The sequence below is a fragment of the Myxine glutinosa genome, chromosome 2, assembly GCF_964187855.1.
Source record: "Myxine glutinosa chromosome 2, kmMyxGlut1.1, whole genome shotgun sequence".
Classification (NCBI taxonomy): Eukaryota; Metazoa; Chordata; class Myxini; order Myxiniformes; family Myxinidae; genus Myxine; species Myxine glutinosa.
In genome coordinates, this window is record NC_136262.1 from 264698903 (window position 1) to 264721466 (window position 22564).

The 22564-nt window shown below is 42.3% G+C and overlaps 1 protein-coding gene across 1 annotated transcript in view; it reads right to left on the bottom strand.

Moving 5' to 3' along the window:
• LOC137420572 (rho guanine nucleotide exchange factor 37) overlaps positions 1-22564 on the bottom strand; it is a 145226-nt gene that overhangs the window by 91937 nt on the left and 30725 nt on the right. The window contains exons 2-3 of the mRNA XM_068105739.2: positions 18474-18573; positions 1842-1961 (exon numbers count right to left, since the gene is read on the bottom strand). Of these exons, the coding sequence (XP_067961840.2) occupies positions 1842-1961; positions 18474-18564 (211 nt within the window). The 5' untranslated portion in view covers positions 18565-18573. The remainder of the gene's footprint in view (positions 1-1841; positions 1962-18473; positions 18574-22564) is intronic.

Genomic DNA, 22564 nt, shown 5'->3' on the forward strand with positions numbered 1-22564 from the left:
ATGGTGTCCTTCACTAAGAGTGGGGGAGCCATCGCCGGCATCCTGAACAAATTACAAATTCCTGCCCAAACTACCTCTGGGAAGGCAATGGCAAACCACCCAGTATAACACTTGCTCAGGAAGCTGCTTTGGCAGCACCGACGCTTTGTAATGAGTATGGTACATCAGATATCAAATAAAAGTAACAACTAACACAGAAAGTAAAATAAGAAAAGAATAGGAAATTAAAGCCATTTGAAAAGGATAGCCATGGACATATAGAGAGGGGAGGGGACTGGGGGTGGAAGTTGGATGAGGGGAGAGAGGGGGCAATGGGGGAGAGACAGAAGATTAGGGGAGGGAGCGGAATGTGAGAGGAGAGCGAGTGGGGGAGACATGGGAGTGGGGGAGACATGGGAGTGGGGGAGACATGGGAGTGGGGAGACATGGGAGTGGGGAGACAGGGGAGTGGGGAGACAGGGGAGTGGGGAGACAGGGGAGTGGAGAGTGGGGGTGAGACAGGGAGTGGGGAGACAGGGGAGTGGGGAGTGGGGGTAAGACAGGGAGTGTGGAGACAAGGGAGTGGGGAGACTTGGGAGTGGGGAGACAGGGGAGTGGAGAGTGGGGGTGAGACAGGGAGTGGGGAGACAGGGGAGTGGGGAGTGGGGGTAAGACAGGGAGTGCGGAGACAAGGGAGTGGGGCGAGAGTGAGTAGGGGAGACAGAGGAGTGGAAGAGACAGGAGAGTAGGGGAGACAGGGGAGTGGAATGGATACAGGGGAGTGGGGAAGGAGTGGAGGAAAGAGGGGAGTGGAGAAGGGACAGGGGAGTGGGGGGGGGGGAGAGGAGTGGGGGGGAGAGAATGGAGGGATGGGGGAGTTGGGGGGGGGAGAGAGAGCGAGGGAGGGGAGAGAGGATCGAGACACTTTTGTCAGCTTTTCCCATCACTTGGGCAGGCTACTCTTCTAGTTACCTTTATGTTAACACCTTGATTAAACTGTGATGTCAGGTCGTCTATACAAATTAAATTCTAAGTTTTCCTGAAACATTTTAGTTTGGGAGGAGTTTTGGAGTTTTTTAGTTTGGAGTTTTCCAAACACTTACCTTTTTCAACACGACTTGGTTATTTTCACCTCAACGTCCAGGAAGACGTGTGCCATCATGTGTGAGACTACGGCAAATACTACTGCAGAGAAAGAGGAAAGAGAAGAGAGATGAGCATAAGATGAAGAGCACTGGATGAAGTGCCTTGCCGTTGTTCCCGGGTGCAATTCCTCGACGCTCCTGGATTTGAAAACTACAGTGATGACGACCAATGGTAGGCATCGGTGCTTGTTCACTACCCAGCTGTTCTCTTTGCATTCCTTCTCGTAGAAACAGAAGTACGAGGAAATGTGTGGCATTTCGCCAAGGAGCAGAGCCTGCTGATAATAGATGAGCTCCATTTTTCATGGATGGTGTGAAAGCGCCTGCCAAGAGCATCTGCAGATGTTTTCAGTCTCGCCAGGAAGGCATTCACATGGATCGGCGACGTCGAGCGGGAGGTCATGTCGCGTTCCGCCGTTACGCTTCACCGTTTCTCTCTCTGTTCCGGCGGAATCATCAGTCAAGTCCACACCCACAGAATATGGAACAGGACCGTCTGCAGGGATGCTAGGATAACCTAGAGGTGCGCGGGCTCTCCTCTGGGCTATCTCGCCTGTGTTCGAATCCTGACCCAGCTATAAACTGTCACACCCTGCTCCCAAAAACTGCTCCCAAGCCCAAATTCCGAGGACAAAAAGGATACGAGTTATTCCCAATGTACAATTAATGATCAAAACTGCATGTTACAATTCATGGGATCAGGTGCAAATGTCTCACCTGGGGAAGGCCTTCTGTAGGATGAATAAATCGATGAAGAACGTTGTAAAACTTCATAAATGTTGTCATCACCCGAGTCCTGTGCCCCTTCGTGCGATTGCGTGTCCTCATTGTGGATACCTGCAGTACAAGGTAACCACCATTAAACCTGCACTCTCACTTCGTAACAAACACACATTGACACATCCACATCATAACTGATTTACTAGTAACCATGACATGCACGCAATGGCGTTTCAATCCCAGGCATTGCATACCAGAGGGAAAACTGATTTACATTTCGGAGTGGAACAGAGTGCGTGTCTAATGCCAACACAAAATTTCGGAGTGGAACAGAGTGCGTGTCTAATACCAACACAACATTTCGGAGTGGAACAGAGTGCATGTCTAATGCCAACACAAAATTTCGGAGTGGAACAGAGTGCGTGTCTAATACCAACACAACATTTTGGAGTGGAACAGAGTGCGTGTCTAATACCAACACAACATTTCGGAGTGGAACAGAGTGCGTGTCTAATACCAACACAACATTTCGGAGTGGAACAGAGTGCGTATCTAATGCCAACACAACATTTCGGAGTGGAACAGAGTGCGTGTCGAATACCAACACAACATTTTGGAGTGGAACAGAGTGCGTGTCTAATACCAACACAACATTTCGGAGTGGAACAGAGTGCGTGTCTAATACCAACACAACATTTCGGAGTGGAACAGAGTGCGTGTCTAATACCAACACAACATTTCGGAGTGGAACAGAGTGCGTGTCTAATGCCAACACAAAATTTCGGAGTGGAACAGAGTGCGTATCTAATGCCAACACAACATTTCGGAGTGGAACAGAGTGCGTGTCTAATACCAACACAACATTTTGGAGTGGAACAGAGTGCGTGCCTAATACCAACACATCATTTCGGAGTGGAACAGAGTGCGTGTCTAATGCCAACACAACATTTCGGAGTGGAACAGAGTGCGTGTCTAATACCAACACATCATTTCGGAGTGGAACAGAGTGCATGTCTAATGCCAACACAACATTTCGGAGTGGAACAGAGTGCGTGTCTAATGCCAACAATGTCGGAGTGGAACAGAGTGCGTGTCTAATACCAACACAACATTTCGGAGTGAAACAGAGTGCGTGTCTAATACCAACACAACATTTCGGAGTGGAACAGAATGCGTGCCTAATGCCAACACAAAATTTCGGAGTGGAACAGAGTGCGTGTCTAATGCCAACACAACATTTCGGAGTGGAACAGAGTGCGTGTCTAATGCCAACACAACATTTCGGAGTGGAACAGAGTGCGTGTCTAATACCAACACAACATTTCGGAGTGAAACAGAGTGCGTGTCTAATACCAACACAACATTTCGGAGTGGAACAGAATGCGTGCCTAATGCCAACACAAAATTTCGGAGTGCAACAGAGTGCGTGTCTAATGCCAACACAACATTTCGGAGTGGAACAGAGTGCGTGTCTAATGCCAACACAACATTTCGGAGTGGAACAGAGTGCGTGTCTAATGCCAACACAACATTTCGGAGTGGAACAGAGTGCATGTCTAATACCAACACAACATTTCGGAGTGGAACAGAGTGCGTGTCTAATGCCAACACAACATTTCGGAGTGGAACAGAATGCGTGTCTAATACCAACACAACATTTCGGAGTGGAACAGAGTGCGTGTCTAATGCCAACACAACATTTCGGAGTGGAACAGAGTGCGTGTCTAATGCCAACACAACATTTCGGAGTGAAACAGAGTGCGTGTCTAATGGCAACACAACATTTCGGAGTGGAACAGAGTGCGTGTCTAATACCAACACATCATTTCGGAGTGGAACAGAGTGCGTGTCTAATGCCAACACAACATTTCGGAGTGAAACAGAGTGCGTGTCTAATACCAACACATCATTTCGGAGTTAAACAGAGTGCGTGTCTAATGCCAACAATGTCGGAGTGGAACAGAGTGCGTGTCTAATACAAACACAACATTTCGGAGTGAAACAGAGTGCGTGTCTAATGCCAACACAACATTTCGGAGTGGAACAGAGTGCGTGTCTAATACCAACACATCATTTCGGAGTGGAACAGAGTGCGTGTCTAATACCAACACAACATTTCGGAGTGGAACAGAGTGCGTGTCTAATGCCAACACAACATTTCGGAGTGAAACAGAGTGCGTGTCTAATACCAACACAACATTTCGGAGTGGAACAGAATGCGTGCCTAATGCCAACACAAAATTTCGGAGTGGAACAGAGTGCGTGTCTAATGCCAACACAACATTTCGGAGTGGAACAGAGTGCGTGTCTAATGCCAACACAACATTTCGGAGTGGAACAGAGTGCGTGTCTAATACCAACACAACATTTCGGAGTGAAACAGAGTGCGTGTCTAATACCAACACAACATTTCGGAGTGCAACAGAATGCGTGCCTAATGCCAACACAAAATTTCGGAGTGGAACAGAGTGCGTGTCTAATGCCAACACAACATTTCGGAGTGGAACAGAGTGCGTGTCTAATGCCAACACAACATTTCGGAGTGGAACAGAGTGCGTGTCTAATGCCAACACAACATTTCGGAGTGGAACAGAATGCGTGTCTAATACCAACACAACATTTCGGAGTGGAACAGAGTGCGTGTCTAATGCCAACACAACATTTCGGAGTGGAACAGAGTGCGTGTCTAATGCCAACACAACATTTCGGAGTGAAACAGAGTGCGTGTCTAATGGCAACACAACATTTCGGAGTGGAACAGAGTGCGTGTCTAATACCAACACATCATTTCGGAGTGGAACAGAGTGCGTGTCTAATGCCAACACAACATTTCGGAGTGAAACAGAGTGCGTGTCTAATACCAACACATCATTTCGGAGTTAAACAGAGTGCGTGTCTAATGCCAACAATGTCGGAGTGGAACAGAGTGCGTGTCTAATACCAACACAACATTTCGGAGTGGAACAGAGTGCGTGTCTAATACCAACACAACATTTCGGAGTGGAACAGAGTGCGTATCTAATGCCAACACAACATTTCGGAGTGGAACAGAGTGCGTGTCTAATACCAACACAACATTTTGGAGTGGAACAGAGTGCGTGTCTAATACCAACACAACATTTCGGAGTGGAACAGAGTGCGTGTCTAATACCAACACAACATTTCGGAGTGGAACAGAGTGCGTGTCTAATACCAACACAACATTTCGGAGTGGAACAGAGTGCGTGTCTAATGCCAACACAAAATTTCGGAGTGGAACAGAGTGCGTATCTAATGCCAACACAACATTTCGGAGTGGAACAGAGTGCGTGTCTAATACCAACACAACATTTTGGAGTGGAACAGAGTGCGTGCCTAATACCAACACATCATTTCGGAGTGGAACAGAGTGCGTGTCTAATGCCAACACAACATTTCGGAGTGGAACAGAGTGCGTGTCTAATACCAACACATCATTTCGGAGTGGAACAGAGTGCATGTCTAATGCCAACACAACATTTCGGAGTGGAACAGAGTGCGTGTCTAATGCCAACAATGTCGGAGTGGAACAGAGTGCGTGTCTAATACCAACACAACATTTCGGAGTGAAACAGAGTGCGTGTCTAATACCAACACAACATTTCGGAGTGGAACAGAATGCGTGCCTAATGCCAACACAAAATTTCGGAGTGGAACAGAGTGCGTGTCTAATGCCAACACAACATTTCGGAGTGGAACAGAGTGCGTGTCTAATGCCAACACAACATTTCGGAGTGGAACAGAGTGCGTGTCTAATACCAACACAACATTTCGGAGTGAAACAGAGTGCGTGTCTAATACCAACACAACATTTCGGAGTGCAACAGAATGCGTGCCTAATGCCAACACAAAATTTCGGAGTGGAACAGAGTGCGTGTCTAATGCCAACACAACATTTCGGAGTGGAACAGAGTGCGTGTCTAATGCCAACACAACATTTCGGAGTGGAACAGAGTGCGTGTCTAATGCCAACACAACATTTCGGAGTGGAACAGAATGCGTGTCTAATACCAACACAACATTTCGGAGTGGAACAGAGTGCGTGTCTAATGCCAACACAACATTTCGGAGTGGAACAGAGTGCGTGTCTAATGCCAACACAACATTTCGGAGTGAAACAGAGTGCGTGTCTAATGGCAACACAACATTTCGGAGTGGAACAGAGTGCGTGTCTAATACCAACACATCATTTCGGAGTGGAACAGAGTGCGTGTCTAATGCCAACACAACATTTCGGAGTGAAACAGAGTGCGTGTCTAATACCAACACATCATTTCGGAGTTAAACAGAGTGCGTGTCTAATGCCAACAATGTCGGAGTGGAACAGAGTGCGTGTCTAATACAAACACAACATTTCGGAGTGAAACAGAGTGCGTGTCTAATGCCAACACAACATTTCGGAGTGGAACAGAGTGCGTGTCTAATACCAACACATCATTTCGGAGTGGAACAGAGTGCGTGTCTAATACCAACACAACATTTCGGAGTGGAACAGAGTGCGTGTCTAATGCCAACACAACATTTCGGAGTGGAACAGAGTGCGTGTCTAATACCAACACAACATTTCGGAGTGGAACAGAGTGCGTGTCTAATACCAACACAACATTTCGGAGTGAAACAGAGTGCGTGTCTAATGCCAACACAACATTTCTGATTTCTGGGATGATGAACATCAGAGAGAAAGATTTGAATCATTGCGGAGAAAAAGTCTTGAAAACGTGCGATGGGCCAGGACACCTTACACAGTGACCTGCTGCTTTTGGAAGTAGGTCCCCTTTTGTCTGTTGATCTGTTCTGCTCTTCCATGAGCCTCGATATCTGTATCGACAATTATAAACGAACATCAATGGTTTTTATTAACCCTTTGTTTACCGATCACAATTCCAGTCCCACTCCATAATGTGTCAACAATAAACAACAACGATATTTGCACCACTTGAAGGTTTTGTTTTTACCAACTCGTGGGTACATTATTATGTGCTGATAAAATGCCACCAGGAAGTCGAAACGAGTAGCTGTTTTCAGTCCCAATTAACATGGGGTGGGACATTAAAGTCATATTGGTAGACAGACAGTTAGAATATATTGCGTAACTTAAATGTCCGCAGACTCAGAAAATCATGTTTGGTTTAATGAATAGATATGGCATCACTTAACGCGTAATCTTTGTTCTTTTCTTGAATATCTTGGAAGGACAATTTTAATGTTTGTTTTGTGTCATTTTATGTTTGATGGGCCCCGCCCCCGAGAAATGGCGACTGATCACGTCACATATCACGTGACCCGCCACCCGGATACTTTTGCTGCCGGACATTGTGTTTACGTGAATCCTACAAATATGATTATGTGAACTATCTGAACTGAAACATAGTTATCTGAAACATGGTTATCTGAAACATGGTTATCTGAAACATGGTTATCTGGAACATGGTTATCTGAAACATGGTTATCTGAAACATGGTTATCTGAAACATGGTTATCTGAAACATGGTTATCTGAAACACGGTTATCTGAAACACGGTTATCTGACACATGGTTATCTGAAACATGGTTATCTGAAACATGGTTATCTGAAACATGGTTATCTGAAACACGGTTATCTGAAACACGGTTATCTGAAACACGGTTATCTGAAACACGGTTATCTGAAACACGGTTATCTGAAACACGGTTATCTGAAACATGGTTATCTGAAACATGGTTATCTGAAACATGGTTATCTGAAACATGGTTATCTAAAACATGGTTATCTGAAACATGGTTATCTGAAACACGGTTATCTGAAACATGGTTATCTGAAACATGGTTATCTGAAACATGGTTATCTGAAACATGGTTATCTGAAACATGGTTATCTGAAACATGGTTATTTGAGTCATGGTTATCTGAAACATGGTTATCTGAAACATGGTTATCTGTGTCATGGTTATCTGAAAGATGGTTATTTGAGTCATGGTTATCTGAAACATGGTTATCTGAAACATGGTTATCTGAAACATGGTTATCTGAAAGATGGTTATTTGAGTCATGGTTATCTGAAACATGGTTATCTGAAACATGGTTTTCTGAAACATGGTTATCTGAAACATGGTTATTTGAGTCATGGTTATCTGAAACATGGTTATCTGAAACATGGTTATCTGTGTCATGGTTATCTGAAAGATGGTTATTTGAGTCATGGTTATCTGAAACATGGTTATCTGAAACATGGTTATCTGTGTCATGGTTATCTGAAACATGGTTATCTGAAACATGGTTATCTGAAACATGGTTATCTGAAACATGGTTATCTGAAACATGGTTATCTGTGTCATGGTTATCTGAAACATGGTTATCTAAAACATGGTTATCTGAGTCATGGTTATCTGAAACATGGTTATCTGAATCATGGTTATCTGAATCATGGTTATCTGAAACATGGTTATCTGAAACATGGTTATCTGAGTCATGGTTATCTGAAAGATGGTTATTTGAGTCATGGTTATCTGAAACATGGTTATCTGAAACATGGTTATCTGAAACATGGTTATCTGAGTCATGGTTATCTGAGTCATGGTTATCTGAAACATGGTTATCTGAAACATGGTTATCTGAAACATGGTTATCTGAAACATGGTTATCTGAAACATGGTTATCTGAAACATGGTTATCTGAAACATGGTTATCTGAAACATGGTAATTTGAGTCATGGTTATCTGAAACATGGTTATCTGAAACATGGTTATCTGTGTCATGGTTATCTGAAAGATGGTTATTTGAGTCATGGTTATCTGAAACATGGTTATCTGAATCATGGTTATCTGAAACATGGTTATCTGAAAGATGGTTATTTGAGTCATGGTTATCTGAAAGATGGTTATTTGAGTCATGGTTATCTGAAACATGGTTATCTGAAACATGGTTATCTGAAACATGGTTATCTGAAACATGGTTATCTGAAACATGGTTATCTGAAACATGGTTATCTGAGTCATGGTTATCTGAAACATGGTTATCTGAAACATGGTTATCTGAAACATGGTTATCTGAAACATGGTTATCTGAAACATGGTTATCTGAAACATAGTTATCTGAAACATGGTTATCTGAAACATGGTTATCTGAAACATGGTTATCTGAAACATGGTTATTTGAGTCATGGTTATCTGAAACATGGTTATCTGAAACATGGTTATCTGTGTCATGGTTATCTGAAAGATGGTTATTTGAGTCATGGTTATCTGAAACATGGTTATCTAAAACATGGTTATCTGAGTCATGGTTATCTGAAACATGGTTATCTGAATCATGGTTATCTGAAAAATGGTTATCTGAGTCATGGTTATCTGAAAGATGGTTATTTGAGTCATGGTTATTTGAGTCATGGCTATCTGAAACATGGTTATCTGAAACATGGTTATCTGAAACATGGTTATCTGAAAAATGGTTATCTGAGTCATGGTTATCTGAAAGATGGTTATTTGAGTCATGGTTATTTGAGTCATGGCTATCTGAAACATGGTTATCTGAAACATGGTTATCTGAAACATGGTTATCTGAGTCATGGTTATCTGAAACATGGTTATCTGAAACATGGTTATCTGAAACATGGTTATCTGAAACATGGTTATCTGAGTCATGGTTATCTGAACCCTGAAAAAGTACTCAGAATGGCAGCTCCATGTATTGTTGCTGGTTGTAGTAATGCAACCAAAGATGGTGTGAGTATGCAGGTTTTCCCACAAGATCCAACTGTAAGGAAAATAAGCATAGCCAAGGTAATACTGACCAGAGGAACGTGGCCTGGTCCAACTGCTTCAAGCGTCCTTTGCAGCGGCCATTTTAAAGTTTGGGATGAGTAAATTGATGCGAATATAAGCGGACGCCATCCCCACAAAGTGTATCAACGGTTTGGTTGGAGTGGTTTCTTGAGCGCAACGAGTGCTCTACAAGCTGAATGGTAATTGGACACACCCCTGGACATGTGGGTCACCACTCCATTGCCAGGTGTTCCAGGTTAAGGCAAGAAGTTGTCATTTCGGCAGAGTACCGGCACACACTAGTTTACTGCCAAAGACATTGGTACTCCGGAGGTAGCTGGAGCATTCCATCACAAAGTATCCCAACCCTTGGATCATTTCAAATATCCCTCGCTGGATTTACACAAATGTTTATTAAGCCGGGTGTCTTGTCTTCTAGCATTAGTGGACGTTAAAATTCCTACGGTGTCTTTTGCGGAGTAGGCGAGTTATCGCCTGCATCCTGAACAAATTACAAATTCCAGCCAAAATCACCTTCAATCTCCAACGTAATCCGAGGATTCATGATCAGAGAAATCTTCGTCAAATTCACTTTCTGACGAAATGAGTTGTGCGGCCATTATCCATTGCGTGCGGAGACGACCCTTCCCTCGATGACGTCACGCAGATGATGTCATAACCATCGTGCTTTTCTGGAATTTTAGGGGCGGTACCCACTGAGTTAGCTTTACTGTAACACCTCAAAAAATTAATATAATTAAAAACCACGTTCAGTTCTTTGTTTATTAATTAAAATCGATAAAATCACATCAAAACAATCGTGTGTGTGTGTATGTGTGTGTGTGTGTGTGTGTGTGTGTGTGTGTGTGTGTGTGTGTGTGTGTGTGTGTGTGTGTGTGTGTGTGTGTGTGTGTGTGTGTGTGTGTGTGTGTGTACCTTCCTATCATCATCATCAGGGAGTTTTCATGATCCAGCAAAAGATTCCAGTGATTATTTTAATTACCATACAATTAGGCTCGACTGCTCGTGCATGATGGAAAAGCGAGGTGAATGAGGGTGTAAGACAAACAATGGTGGGAACAACACATGGAAGGAACAAGGGAATGAATGAACAAGAGGAAAGAGAAGTGGGAAGAAAACTTTGTAATGTGAAAACAGATGAGGAGATTTAAATATGGGTTAATGAGGACAGAAAAGATGATGGGTAGAGATGTAGGATGACCTGAAGGGAGCATTGGAGGGAGAGTATGGGATTGGACAGACTGAGGAAGGACGTTCCACAAACTGCAGAGACGAGGAATAAAGTAGTGGAGATGAGGAGTGAGCCTGGATTTTGCACGTTTCAAATGACGAGATCATTTGGGGAACGCATGCAACCTGGAGGGACTTGGGATAAACGGAAAAATGAAAGAGAAAATGGAATGAGACTGGAGGAGTCGAAAACAGAAAGTCCGCCAACCTGTCAGTCATGAAAAATGGCCGTGCTTCTTCCGGATAGCCAAAGATGTCAGGTCGACTCTGGCTGGACACCTTGCTTGGTGTACAGATAGGTCACCAGATGGGGTCCGGAATCATTGGTTACCTGGACCGCTCGTACCTTGTAGGATGTAAGGAATTCCCATTTACCAAGGAAGATTTAGCACCAAAAAACAATGCCCAGTGAGGTCGATTTTGGAGGCCATTTTTGATGTATGGTTTGCTCGGGAGAGGTCTTGGCTGATGGTTAGGGAAAGGTTGAGAGACTAAAACTCTTCCAGCGTTGATTGTGAAAATGCAAGAATTTTGGAATTGTCCGGTATAATGTGGAATCGTCTGTGGAGAGGAAAGGAAGGTTTTCCAGTTTTGGAGAAGCCATGTTAATGTAAAGTGTGGTCCAAAATTATGCGCAACCAACAGCTGTCATCACTTTAGTAATGCGATCCTCGTTTTAATTTTCAAGTCGCCTAAAGAACAAGGTTCAAAGTTTATTCCATAGGAGTTTCAACCATGTCGAACAATTTCTCTGTGCCCCGGCAAACGCCCATTTTAAACACGTTTTTTGTAACAGTCACTTGTTTCTACACAAAGGAAGTTTTGTAGGGCCTGTCCAAATGCAACAATTCCACAACACAAAACCATTAAACATATTGTTGAAAGGTTTAGAGACAACGGGAGTGTGAAATATCAAATTAAAGGAAACGGTGTTTGAAAACCTTTAGACAGTTTAGTGAGAACACCCGACAACATTGAGTTTCTGTAAGAGAAGGCTTCTCCGAAAAAATCCACATGAGGACTTGCACAATTGATGGGAACTTCTCGTACGACCGTTGGCAGAATAATACACGATGATCTGAAACTGCAGCTGTACACTAAACAAGTGTACACTAAACAAGATACACTTACTGCAGCACAAGACCAAAATAAATAAGAGGGAGAGGTTCTAATTCTGCACTGCCATTGTCCAGCGGATGGAAGAAGACCAAGATTTTCTCGACCAACATCTTCTTTAGTGATGCGGCCCACTTCCATCTTAGCAGACACGTCAGCAAACCGAACATATGATTTTGGGCAGAACACCAACTGCACGAACAAATGCAACAACATTTTCTGTAGCGAGAGTAACGGGTTGGTGTGCTCTCGGACGTAGTGGTATAAGAGGACCTTTCTTCTTTGAGAACGAAGCCAGATAAACAGTGCCAGTCAACGCAGACAGATACGTAAACATGCTGCAGAGAAGATTCCTTCCACACTGAGAAGAAATCAAGACATCATGATGAATTCAGTCATCTTCCAGCACGATGGTGCACCACCACATATAGCAGGTGCTTTGGAGTTATTGGGATAACAATTCCTAGGTGATCGACTCATTTCTCGACGAACAGACAACCAATGGCCTCCTGACTCCCTGGACCTACACTACATGACCAAAATTATGCAGACACCCCTTCTAATTCGTGGATTGGGGTGTTTCAGCCACACCTATTGCTGACAGGTATATATAATCAAGCACACAACCATGCACTCTCCATAGACAAACATTGGCAGTAGAATGGGCCGTACTGAAGAGCTCAGTGACTTTCAACGTGGCACCGTCATAGGATGCCACCTTTCCAACAAGTCAGTTCGTCAAATTTCTTCCCTGCTAGAGCTGCCCGATCAACTGTAAGTGTTGTTATTGTGAAGTGGAAACGTCTAGGAGCAACACCAGCTCAGCCGTGAAGTGGCAGCTCAAATAACTCACAGAACGGGACCGCCGAGTGCTGAAGCACGTAGCATGTAAAAATCGTCTGTCCTCGGTTGTAACACTCACTACCGAGTTACAATCCACCTCTGGAAGCAACGCCACACAAAAACTGTTCGTAGGGGGCTTCATGAAATGGGTTTCCATCGCCGAGCAGCCGCACACAAGCCTAATATCACCATGCGCAATGCCAAGCGTCAGCTGGGGTTGTGTAAAGCTCGCCACCTTTGGACTCTGGATCAGTGGAAATGCGTTCTCTGGAGTGAGGAATCATACTTCACCATCTGGCAGTCCGACAGACGAATCTGAGTTTGGCGGATGCCAGGAGAACGCTACGTGCCCGAATGCATAGTGCCAACTGTAAAGTTTTTGGAGGAGGAATAATGGTCTGGGGCTGTTTTTCATGGTTCAGGCTTGGCCCCATAGTACCAGTGAAGGGAAATCTTAATGCCACAGCATACAATGACATTCTAGATGAATGTGTGATTCTAACTTTGTGGCCACAGTTTGTTGAAGGCCCTTTCCTGTTTCAGCATGACAATGGCCCCGTGCACAAAATGAGGTCCATACAGAAATGGTTTGTCGAGATCGGTGTGGAAGAACTTGACTGGCCTGCACAGAGCCCTGATCTCAACCACATCAAACACCTTTGGGATGAATTGGAACACTGACTGCGAGCCAGACCTAATCACCCAACATCAGTGCCTGACCTCATTAAGCCTCTTGTGGCTGAATGGAAGTATGATTTCATGCATTACATAACATAGTAGAATACCCGCCCTACGGGCGACCCTATGGGCGATCTTGTTCCAAGCGAACAACACATTTTCTGCCATCTCTTATTGAGGATATTTTCTGCTGATACAACTGCTTTGAATTTGATTTCTTGATGATTTCCTTTGGTAATATTGCTGGCTCTATGTTCAACGTAGGTGGCCTCGGTTTTTGAGGCATCTCAATTTTCCAGAAAAAACAACAACCATCACCCTAGCTAACAATACCCACGACCAACCCACACACCCCACCCCCTCCAACATCCCCATTCATTAACGGAATCCGAGCTCGGAATGCAGGGTCTCTATGTACTGTCGCCGGCAGGATCACAGTGAGTTCACAATGTGACGTCACTGGCAAACTCGAAAATTGACAGTCTAGGGTTTTTTCGGCACTTTGTGATTGGCAAATAAAAAAAATTCCCTTCAAATTAGACTGTGATGAATGATTGCCAATGGTTTTTTCAGAAAAATAAATTGTCTTTGAGCTCCCCTTTGAGGGTATTTTCAGTCTTTTGGGTCTTTTCAGTATTTTGGGTTGGTGGTCTTTTGGGTGTGAAGGGTATTTTCAGTCTTAAGGGTCTTTTCAGTCTTTGGGGTCTTTTCATTCTTTGGAGTTTTTTGGGACTTTAAGGATCTTTGGGGTATTTTTGGTCTTTTTGGTATTTGGGGTCTTTAAGGGTCTTTGGGGTATTTTGGGTCTTTGGGGTCCATTGGGTCTTTTTGAGATTTTGGGTCTTTAAGGGTCTTTTTGGTCCTCTGTGTATTTTGGTTCTCTTGGGTCTTTGTGGTATTTTGGGTCTTTGAGGTCCATTGGGTCTTTTCAGTCTTTTAGGTCTTTGGGGTATTTTAGGTCTTCAGGGTATTTTAGGTATTTGGGGTATTTTGGGTCTTTAAGGGACTTTGGTGGAGTATTTTGGGTCTTCAGGGTCTTTTGGGTCTTCGGGGTATTTTGGATCTTTGGGATATTTTGGTTCTCTTGGGTCTTTGAGGGTCTTTGGGGTCTTTAAATCTTTGGAGTATTTTGGGTCTTCAGGGTATTTTGTGTCTTCAGGGTCTTTTGGTCCTCTTGGGTCTTCAGGGTCTTTTGGGTCTTCGAATATTTTTGGTTCTTTTGGGTATTTGAGGGTCTTTGGGGTATTTAAGGGTCTTTGAAGTATTTGGGGTATTCAGGATCTTTTGGGTCCTCTGCATCTTTTGGGTATTTAAGGGTCTTCAGGGTCTTTTGAATCTTCAGGGTCTTTTGTTATCTTGGGTCTTCAGGGTGTTTTTGGGTATTTGGGGTCCATTGGGTCTTTTCAGTCTTTTAGGTTTTCAGGGTCTTTTTGGTATTAGGGGTATTTTGGGTCCTCTGGGACTTTAAGGGTCTTCAGGGTGTTTTGGGTCTTCAGGGTCCTTTGGTTCTCTTGGGTCTTCAGGGTCTTTAAGGGTCTTTGGGGTATTTTGGATCTTTTTGGTTCTCTTGGGTCTTTGGAGTATTTAAGGGTCTTCAGGGTCTTTTGAATCTTCAGGGTCTTTTGGTTATTGTGGGTCTTCGTGGTATTTTGGGGTCCATTTGGGTCCTTTCAGTCTTTTAGGTCCTTGGGGTGTTTTTGGTATTTGGGGAATTTTGGGTCTTTAAGGGTCTTTTGGTTCTCTTGGGTCTTCAGCATCTTTAAGGGTTTTCGGGGACTCTTGGGTGTTTGGGGATGTTAAGGGTCTTTGGAATATTTTCAGTCTTTGGGGTCTTTCAGGTCTTCGGGGTCATTTCAGTATTTTAGGTCTTTTGGTTTCTCTGGGTCGTTTGGGTCCTCAGGGTATTTTTGGGTATTTAGGGTCCCGTGGGGTCTTTTGGGTCCTCTTGGTCTTTTGGGTCCTCTTAGTCTTTTGGGTCTTCTCCGTCTTGTAGGTCCTCCGGGTGATGAGATGGGAAAGGGGAGGGTCTTTTGGGTCCTCTGGGTACTTCAGGTTAAGTATTTCAGGTTACATTTGTGGGTGGAGTCAGGTCAGCTGTCCAAACAATGGGTGAAGAGCGGGCGGACATACATACACACATACATACAGTCACGTGAAAAAGTAAATACACCCCATGTAAAGTTTTGACTTTTTCAACATATTTCAACATACAGCTATTTGATCTTCATTTCAACAATGTTGATACATAAAGGTGATATAATATAACAAATATCATGAAACATTTACATTTTGTAGTCCATTGTATAATTTAAATAAACATAAATGCAAATTTCGCATGTGGAAAAAGTAAGTACACCCTTGGCTCTAATAGGTGGTATTGCCCCCTTTGGCAGAAACAACCTGAAGTAGGCGTTTCTTCTAACTGTCTACCAGTCTCTGACATCGACTGGGAGAAATTTTTACCCACTCCTCCAAGCAGAATTCTTTCAGCTGTGCGATGTTTGAGGGGTTTCTTGCATGCACAGCTCGTTTCAAATCCCCCCACAACATCTCGATGGGATTTAGATCCGGGCTTTGACTTGGCCATTCCAGAACCCTCCATTTCTTTCTTTTCAGCCATTCCTTGGTGGATTTACTGGTATGTTTAGGGTCATTGTCATGTTGCAAGGACCACCTTCGGTTGAGCTTCAACTCTCCGACAGATGGCCTCACATTATCCTCAAGCACCCTCTGGTACAATGAAGAATTCATAGTGGATTCTATGATGGTGATCTGCCCAGGCCCTGATGCAGCAAAGCTGCCCCAAACCATCATATTTCCACCACCATGCTTTACAGTTGGTATCAGGTTCTTGTGGTCAAACGCTGTCTTTGGTTTTCGCCAAACATGTCTTCTGGTACTGTGACCAAATAGCTCTACCTTTGACTCATCTGTCCAGAGCACATTGTTCCAGAAGTGCTGGTCTTTGCCTAGGTGTTCATTGTCAAACTTTCGTCTTGCCCTGTGTTCTTTCTGGACAGCAAAGGTTTCCTGCTGGCACACCTCCCATGTAGATCAAATTTGTGCAGCCTCTTTCTAATGGTAGACTCGTGCACTTTGACATCAACCGTGGCAAGAGCTACCTGTAGGTCCCGGGATGGCATTTTAGGGTTCTTAGAGACTTCTTTCAGCATCTTGCAGTCTTCTCTCGGGCTGAACTTGCTGGGGCAGCCTGGCCTGAACAAGTTGGCAGTTGTTTGGAATCTCCTCCACTTGTAGATGATCTTCCGGACAGTCGAATGATTGATTTCAAATTGTTTGGATATCTTTTTAAATCCCTTCCCAGACTCGTAGGCATCTATAACCTTCTTTCTGAAGGCCTGAGAGAGCTCTCTTGATCTAGGCATGGTGACGCCGCACACTTCAACAACAAAGAGCAAACCAAACTAAATGTCTGAGGTTTAAATAAGACAGGTTCCTCCAACATCCTCTCTTACGATGTTCTCATCATTTGCACCTGAGCTGGTGCACCTGATTCTAATTTTAGGTATTTGAAGTCGTGATACATGTCGGGGTGTACTTACTTTTTCCACATGCGAAATTTGCATTTATGTTTATTTAAATTATACAATGGACTACAAAATGGAAATGTTTCATGATATTTGTTATATTATATCACCTTTATCTATCAATATTGTTGAAATGAAGATCAAATAGCTGCATGTTGAAATACGTTGAAAAAGTCAAAACTTTACATGGGGTGTACTTACTTTTCACGTGACTGTACATACATACATACAAACACTTGCTCCATTATATTTCGATTACACACAAAAGTATTTTCAGGTGACCATAAAAAGTAGTCATTGTAGTTATAGACACATACGAGTGTCCATGCTCTCATATCTCTTAAACCGACTGGGCCTCTGTCTTCATCACTGGACATCAGCACCACTTGGGACTTGTTTTTAAATCATTTTTGTTTCTCTCCATCAGTTGACATCTTCATCACTCCAGCTTCCATGCCAAACATTCAGTCTCTCATATAACGATTGATGCAGTGAATAGTCAGAAAGCAGCTTGCATTTTCGTCCTGCAAAGCCAACCTCACCAATGAGAACTCGTGGTGTTTTCATAAATCTCGTGATCCTTCAAGGTAGCGAAGATAAACATGAGGATTCCAGTTTTCTGGCCACCCTTGTGGTCGCTTCCGTTTCTACCTGTGAGCTTTACTCTACCTGCTGACACCCTGCCCCAATTTTATCTAAAATTCCTCTCCTTGTGCTGTGATGCAGTAGTACATTCTTCTTCTCCCATTTCCCCGTGTGTGTGTGTGTGTGCGTGTGCGTGTGCGTGTGTGTGTGTGTGTGTGTGTGTGTGTGTGTGTGTTTTGACCCTTTTGTTCCAGTTGCTCCATTCTTCCACAAATCCCAGAATCCCGATAGGTCTATTAAAATAAAGAGCCTGTTGATTGTCGATCTGTAGATTCAATCATAATCAGGAGTGATTTACTGAAGGGTGTTGACTAATTCCACTTGGAGCGTAATGCAGAAGACTCAGACGCTAAGTATTCAGACAACAGGAAAACAGGTTCTCAAGATGTACAATCAGCGAGATTGGGTTGTATAATACACCCAGGACCTTGAAAATGAAGTGCACATACTTGTTTGGTTTCAAATAACATCTTGCTGAAATATGCAAAACCAGTTCATCACATGACGAGTGGAATGCAGTTTAACAAAGCTGCTTTTGAAGCATATTTTAACGAATTCCTACAAGCAATAAGGCAACAGTTATGCAATTATTCACCATGAGCAATGGCTGATTGTCTTATGTATTAAAATATTAAATTACTTGGCGAACCATACAATTTTCATATCATTCTTTACAAGCACATTCTGCACATAATCACCGTGATCCCTGTTGTTCTGCTCTCGATAAGTCTCTATACCTGTGTTCAGACAAAGGGTTCAGTAAATGACAGGTGCAACTGCAGGTGGCTCACCTGAGGTAGCCTTGTCAGACTTCGTCAGGTTGTACACAGGGTCCTTTTCATACATGCAGGATGGGTCTTTTTCTTCATGTCCATCACCCATTCTGCATATCTACAAAACACAAAAAAACAACGACGTCACAGTGAATGAGAATTTAAAACGTACCAGGGTAACCTTCACTCAAGTTTCACCACTTGTTACTCAAATTAGCATTTCGTAAAGGCATTGTTTTCTTGCAATAAATATTCCATTGGTGATTTATATCGTTTTTGTCCCAAGTCTTACGAACTGGCTGGCCAGGTTGGGTCATCAGTTTGAGCCGGGTTTATGGCCGGGTTTGCGGCCGGGTTTGCGGCCAGGTTTACGGCCAGGTGTACGGCCAGGTGTACGGCCAGGTTTACGGCCAGGTTTACGGCCAGGTTTACGGCCAGGTTTACGGCCAGGTTTACGGTCAGGTTTACGGTCAGGTTTACGGTCAGGTTTACGGCAAGGTTTACGGCAACGTTTATGGCAAGGTTTATGACAAGGTTTATGACAACGTTTATGGCAACGTTTGTATCCGGTCCCGAATCTGGATTTGACAACTCTAAATGAAGTGTGTTCCCTCTGCACCATCTTGTCAGACAATGGCACTGATAACGACAGAAAAATGTTATTGAAACCACAGTGAAATGAAGAAATAACATGTAGTCAGGTTCACTATGTTTTTTCGTTCAAAATTTTTGGAGATTAGCAAAACTATACATTTTTGAAATATTCAGAGCATGAGGAATCCAAAAATTAATGTTTACATTTGCGTAAACACCTTTGTGAAAATGACACTCAGGACAGTGATGAAGATGTGTAAAAGCATATTCCTGAACGGTATAGACCTCGTAGATTCTGTGTATAGGACTTATAGTTCAATCTGATACTACCTATAACTTCCTATAACAACCTATAACTTCAAAGGACTTGCAATATCATGTATTATGTAATACAGTTATATCACAAATATAAAGACAATGGTTTTCAATTACCTTTGTTTGTTGCTTTTCTATAATCCTGAGCACTATTTTGAGGCCTTTATTGGATTCCTTGACCCAGAAAACATAGGATTAGCATATTTAATTAAGTCTCTAGGTTGACTCGAAGCCGAGATAGCGCAAAATATGTATTTTATGGCGGCCATTTTGAAAATCAAAAATGGCGGCCATGCAGGTGTCTGTGCAAATGCCAACATTGATTTTCGGATTCTCCATGCTCTGAAGATTCCAAAAATGTACAGGTTTGCTAATCCCTAAATTTTGAACGAAATAATATTTGTTAACATAGTGAACCTGACTATCTTCATCACTGTCCTGAGTGTCATTTTCGCAAAGGTGTCTACGCAAATGTAAACATTAATTTTTGGATTCCTCATGCTCTGAATATTCCAAAAATGTATAGTTTTGCTAATCTACCAAAATTTGTGAACGAAATTATATTTGTTAACATAGTGAACCTGACTAATGTTTGAATCTACCTAATACACACTGCAGACAAAAACGTCTGCCATTTATATACTGCAGGTTACTTGATTTGTGGATCACGAGTTGGGTCTAATCCTTTAATAAACATGGTGGTGAGTATGGTGGTTGGTGGCAGTGCAAGAACTTGATGGCAAATGAACCCGTTGGCAATGCATGTATAGGCTGTCCGAAAAGGAATAAACCTTTTAAAGGAAAAGGAATAAAAGAACAATGAATCGTTTTATTATTATTCGAGATGCTGACATAACTTTGATAGACGTACATGCATTAGATTTGTACGTTTTGATTTGTTGTGAATAATTATTGTTATTTTCTGTTTCAGAAGAAACCCCATATTCTGATTTAATGACAGGTCCTCAAGAGAAAGCAAAAATTGGGGGATATTTGTACATTAATGTGGTTCAATGTGGCATTTTCAGCGTGAAATGAACAACCCAGCACCTGAAAAACCCTCCATACTAAGATGAGTGGATCAGTTTGAGGCCACAGGATCTGTCCTGTAGGGAAACTCTCCTGGAGAGCCAAGAAAGTCAAATTAAAGGGCGTATGATGTTATGGAGGCTTTTTGTTTTTTTTAACCAACAATCCTAAAAAGTCTATTAAGAGAGCATCGCTTGAGTTAAACATTCCGAAAAGCTCTGTTCATGATATCCTTTGTAAATAATTGAGGTATAAATGTTATAAAATGCAAGCAGTTCATAAACTTTTAGAGGAAGATTATTAAAGAACAATAAATGTTTGTCGAGTATTAATTGAACGGATAGAATCAGATGAACATTTTTTTTAATGAAACCTCATCTGCGGACCCTATTTCTTTGATGAACGCACTGTAACCGATGTTTCATACCTCAACATGCTACGAGAGTTCGTTATTCCACAACTTCAAGAAAATCCCATCTTGTAAATCCCAAATACCAAATCCCAAAAATCCCAACTCCAAGAAAAAAATCTCACTTTGCTTAAATTGTTTAAGTGTTTTTAAATCAAACTTTGCCAGACCATTCGATTGGTTATAGAGGACCTATGAAATCGCTCAACTTAACACCTTTAGATTTTTAAATCGGGGGATTTTAATAAGTAAAGTCGACAGGAGCAAACCAAGGGATCTTATATAAGTTAAACATCGTATTGTTGACGCTGTGCCATCCATCCATATAGCTGTGTTGGAATTTGAATGCCGAATTAGATTGATTATAGTGAATGATGGACGATATGTAGAAGTTTATTAATAATTCGAGAATATCTCAACAATACCATAAAAATTAAAGAAACTAAAACATACAAGTCCAATGGATGGATGTATTCATCTCAAATTTATGTTGGTAACAATAAAATCTCAAAAAACAATAAAACTATTCAACATTATTTTTGGTATATCAATTTGTGCAGCTCTTCAAAAGGTTACCAAACCGATATTACAAGGAAAAACTAGAAAAGCACTCAGTAGAGTGCATACCTCTACCTGGCTTAACAATTTACGTTTTGTATCCCATTGATAGGCCGGATTTGCATCCAGACCACAACCAAAATATAATCAGCTTATTCATGTCATCCACCCAATCAAACGGAAGACCAAATACTGCATTGGACTCATCAGAACGAACCCCGAACAAGAAAAGAACAAACATGGAGATATCAAAAGGAACCCAAATAAGTAAAGACCAAAGATGGGATGGAGTCACCAGAAGGAACCCAAATAAGTAAAGAAGAAAGATGGAGTCATTAGAAGGAACCCAAATAAGTAAAGAAGAAAGATGGAGTCATTAGAAAGAACCCAAATAAGTAAAGAAGAAAGATGGAGTCACCAGAAGGAACCCGAATAAGTAAAGAAGAAAGATGGAGTCATTTGAAGGAACCCAAATAAGTAAAGAAGAAAGATGGAGTCATTAGAAGGAACCCAAATAAGTAAAGAAGAAAGATGGAGTCATTTGAAGGAACCCAAATAAGTAAAGAAGAAAGATGGAGTTACCAGGAGGAACCCAAATAAGTAAAGAAGAAAGATGGAGTCATTAGAAGGAACCCAAATAAGTAAAGAAGAAAGATGGAGTCATCAGGAGAAACCCAAATAAGTAAAGAAGAAAGATGAAGTTAACAGGAGGAACCCAAATAAGTAAAGAAGAAAGATGGCGTCATTAGAAGGAACCCAAATAAGTAAAGAGGAAAGATGGAGTTACCAGGAGGAACCCAAATAAGTAAAGAAGAAAAATGGAGTCATTAGAAGGAACCCGAATAAGTAAAGAAGAAAGATGGAATCATGAGGAGTAACCCGAATAAGTAAAGAAGAAAGATGGAGTCATTAGGAGTAACCCGAATAAGTAAAGAAGGAAGATGGAGTCATCAAAAGGAACCCAAATAAGTAAAGACCTAAGATGGAGTCACCAGAAGGAAACCGAATAAGTAAAGAAGAAAGATGGAGTCATTAGAAGGAACCCAAATAAGTAAAGAAGAAAGATGGAGTTACCAGGAGGAACCCAAATAAGTAAAGAAGAAAAATGGAGTCATTAGAAGGAACCCAAATATGTAAAGAAGAAATATGGAGTCATCAGGAGGATCCCGAATAAGTAAAGAAGAAAGATGGAGTCATTAGAAGG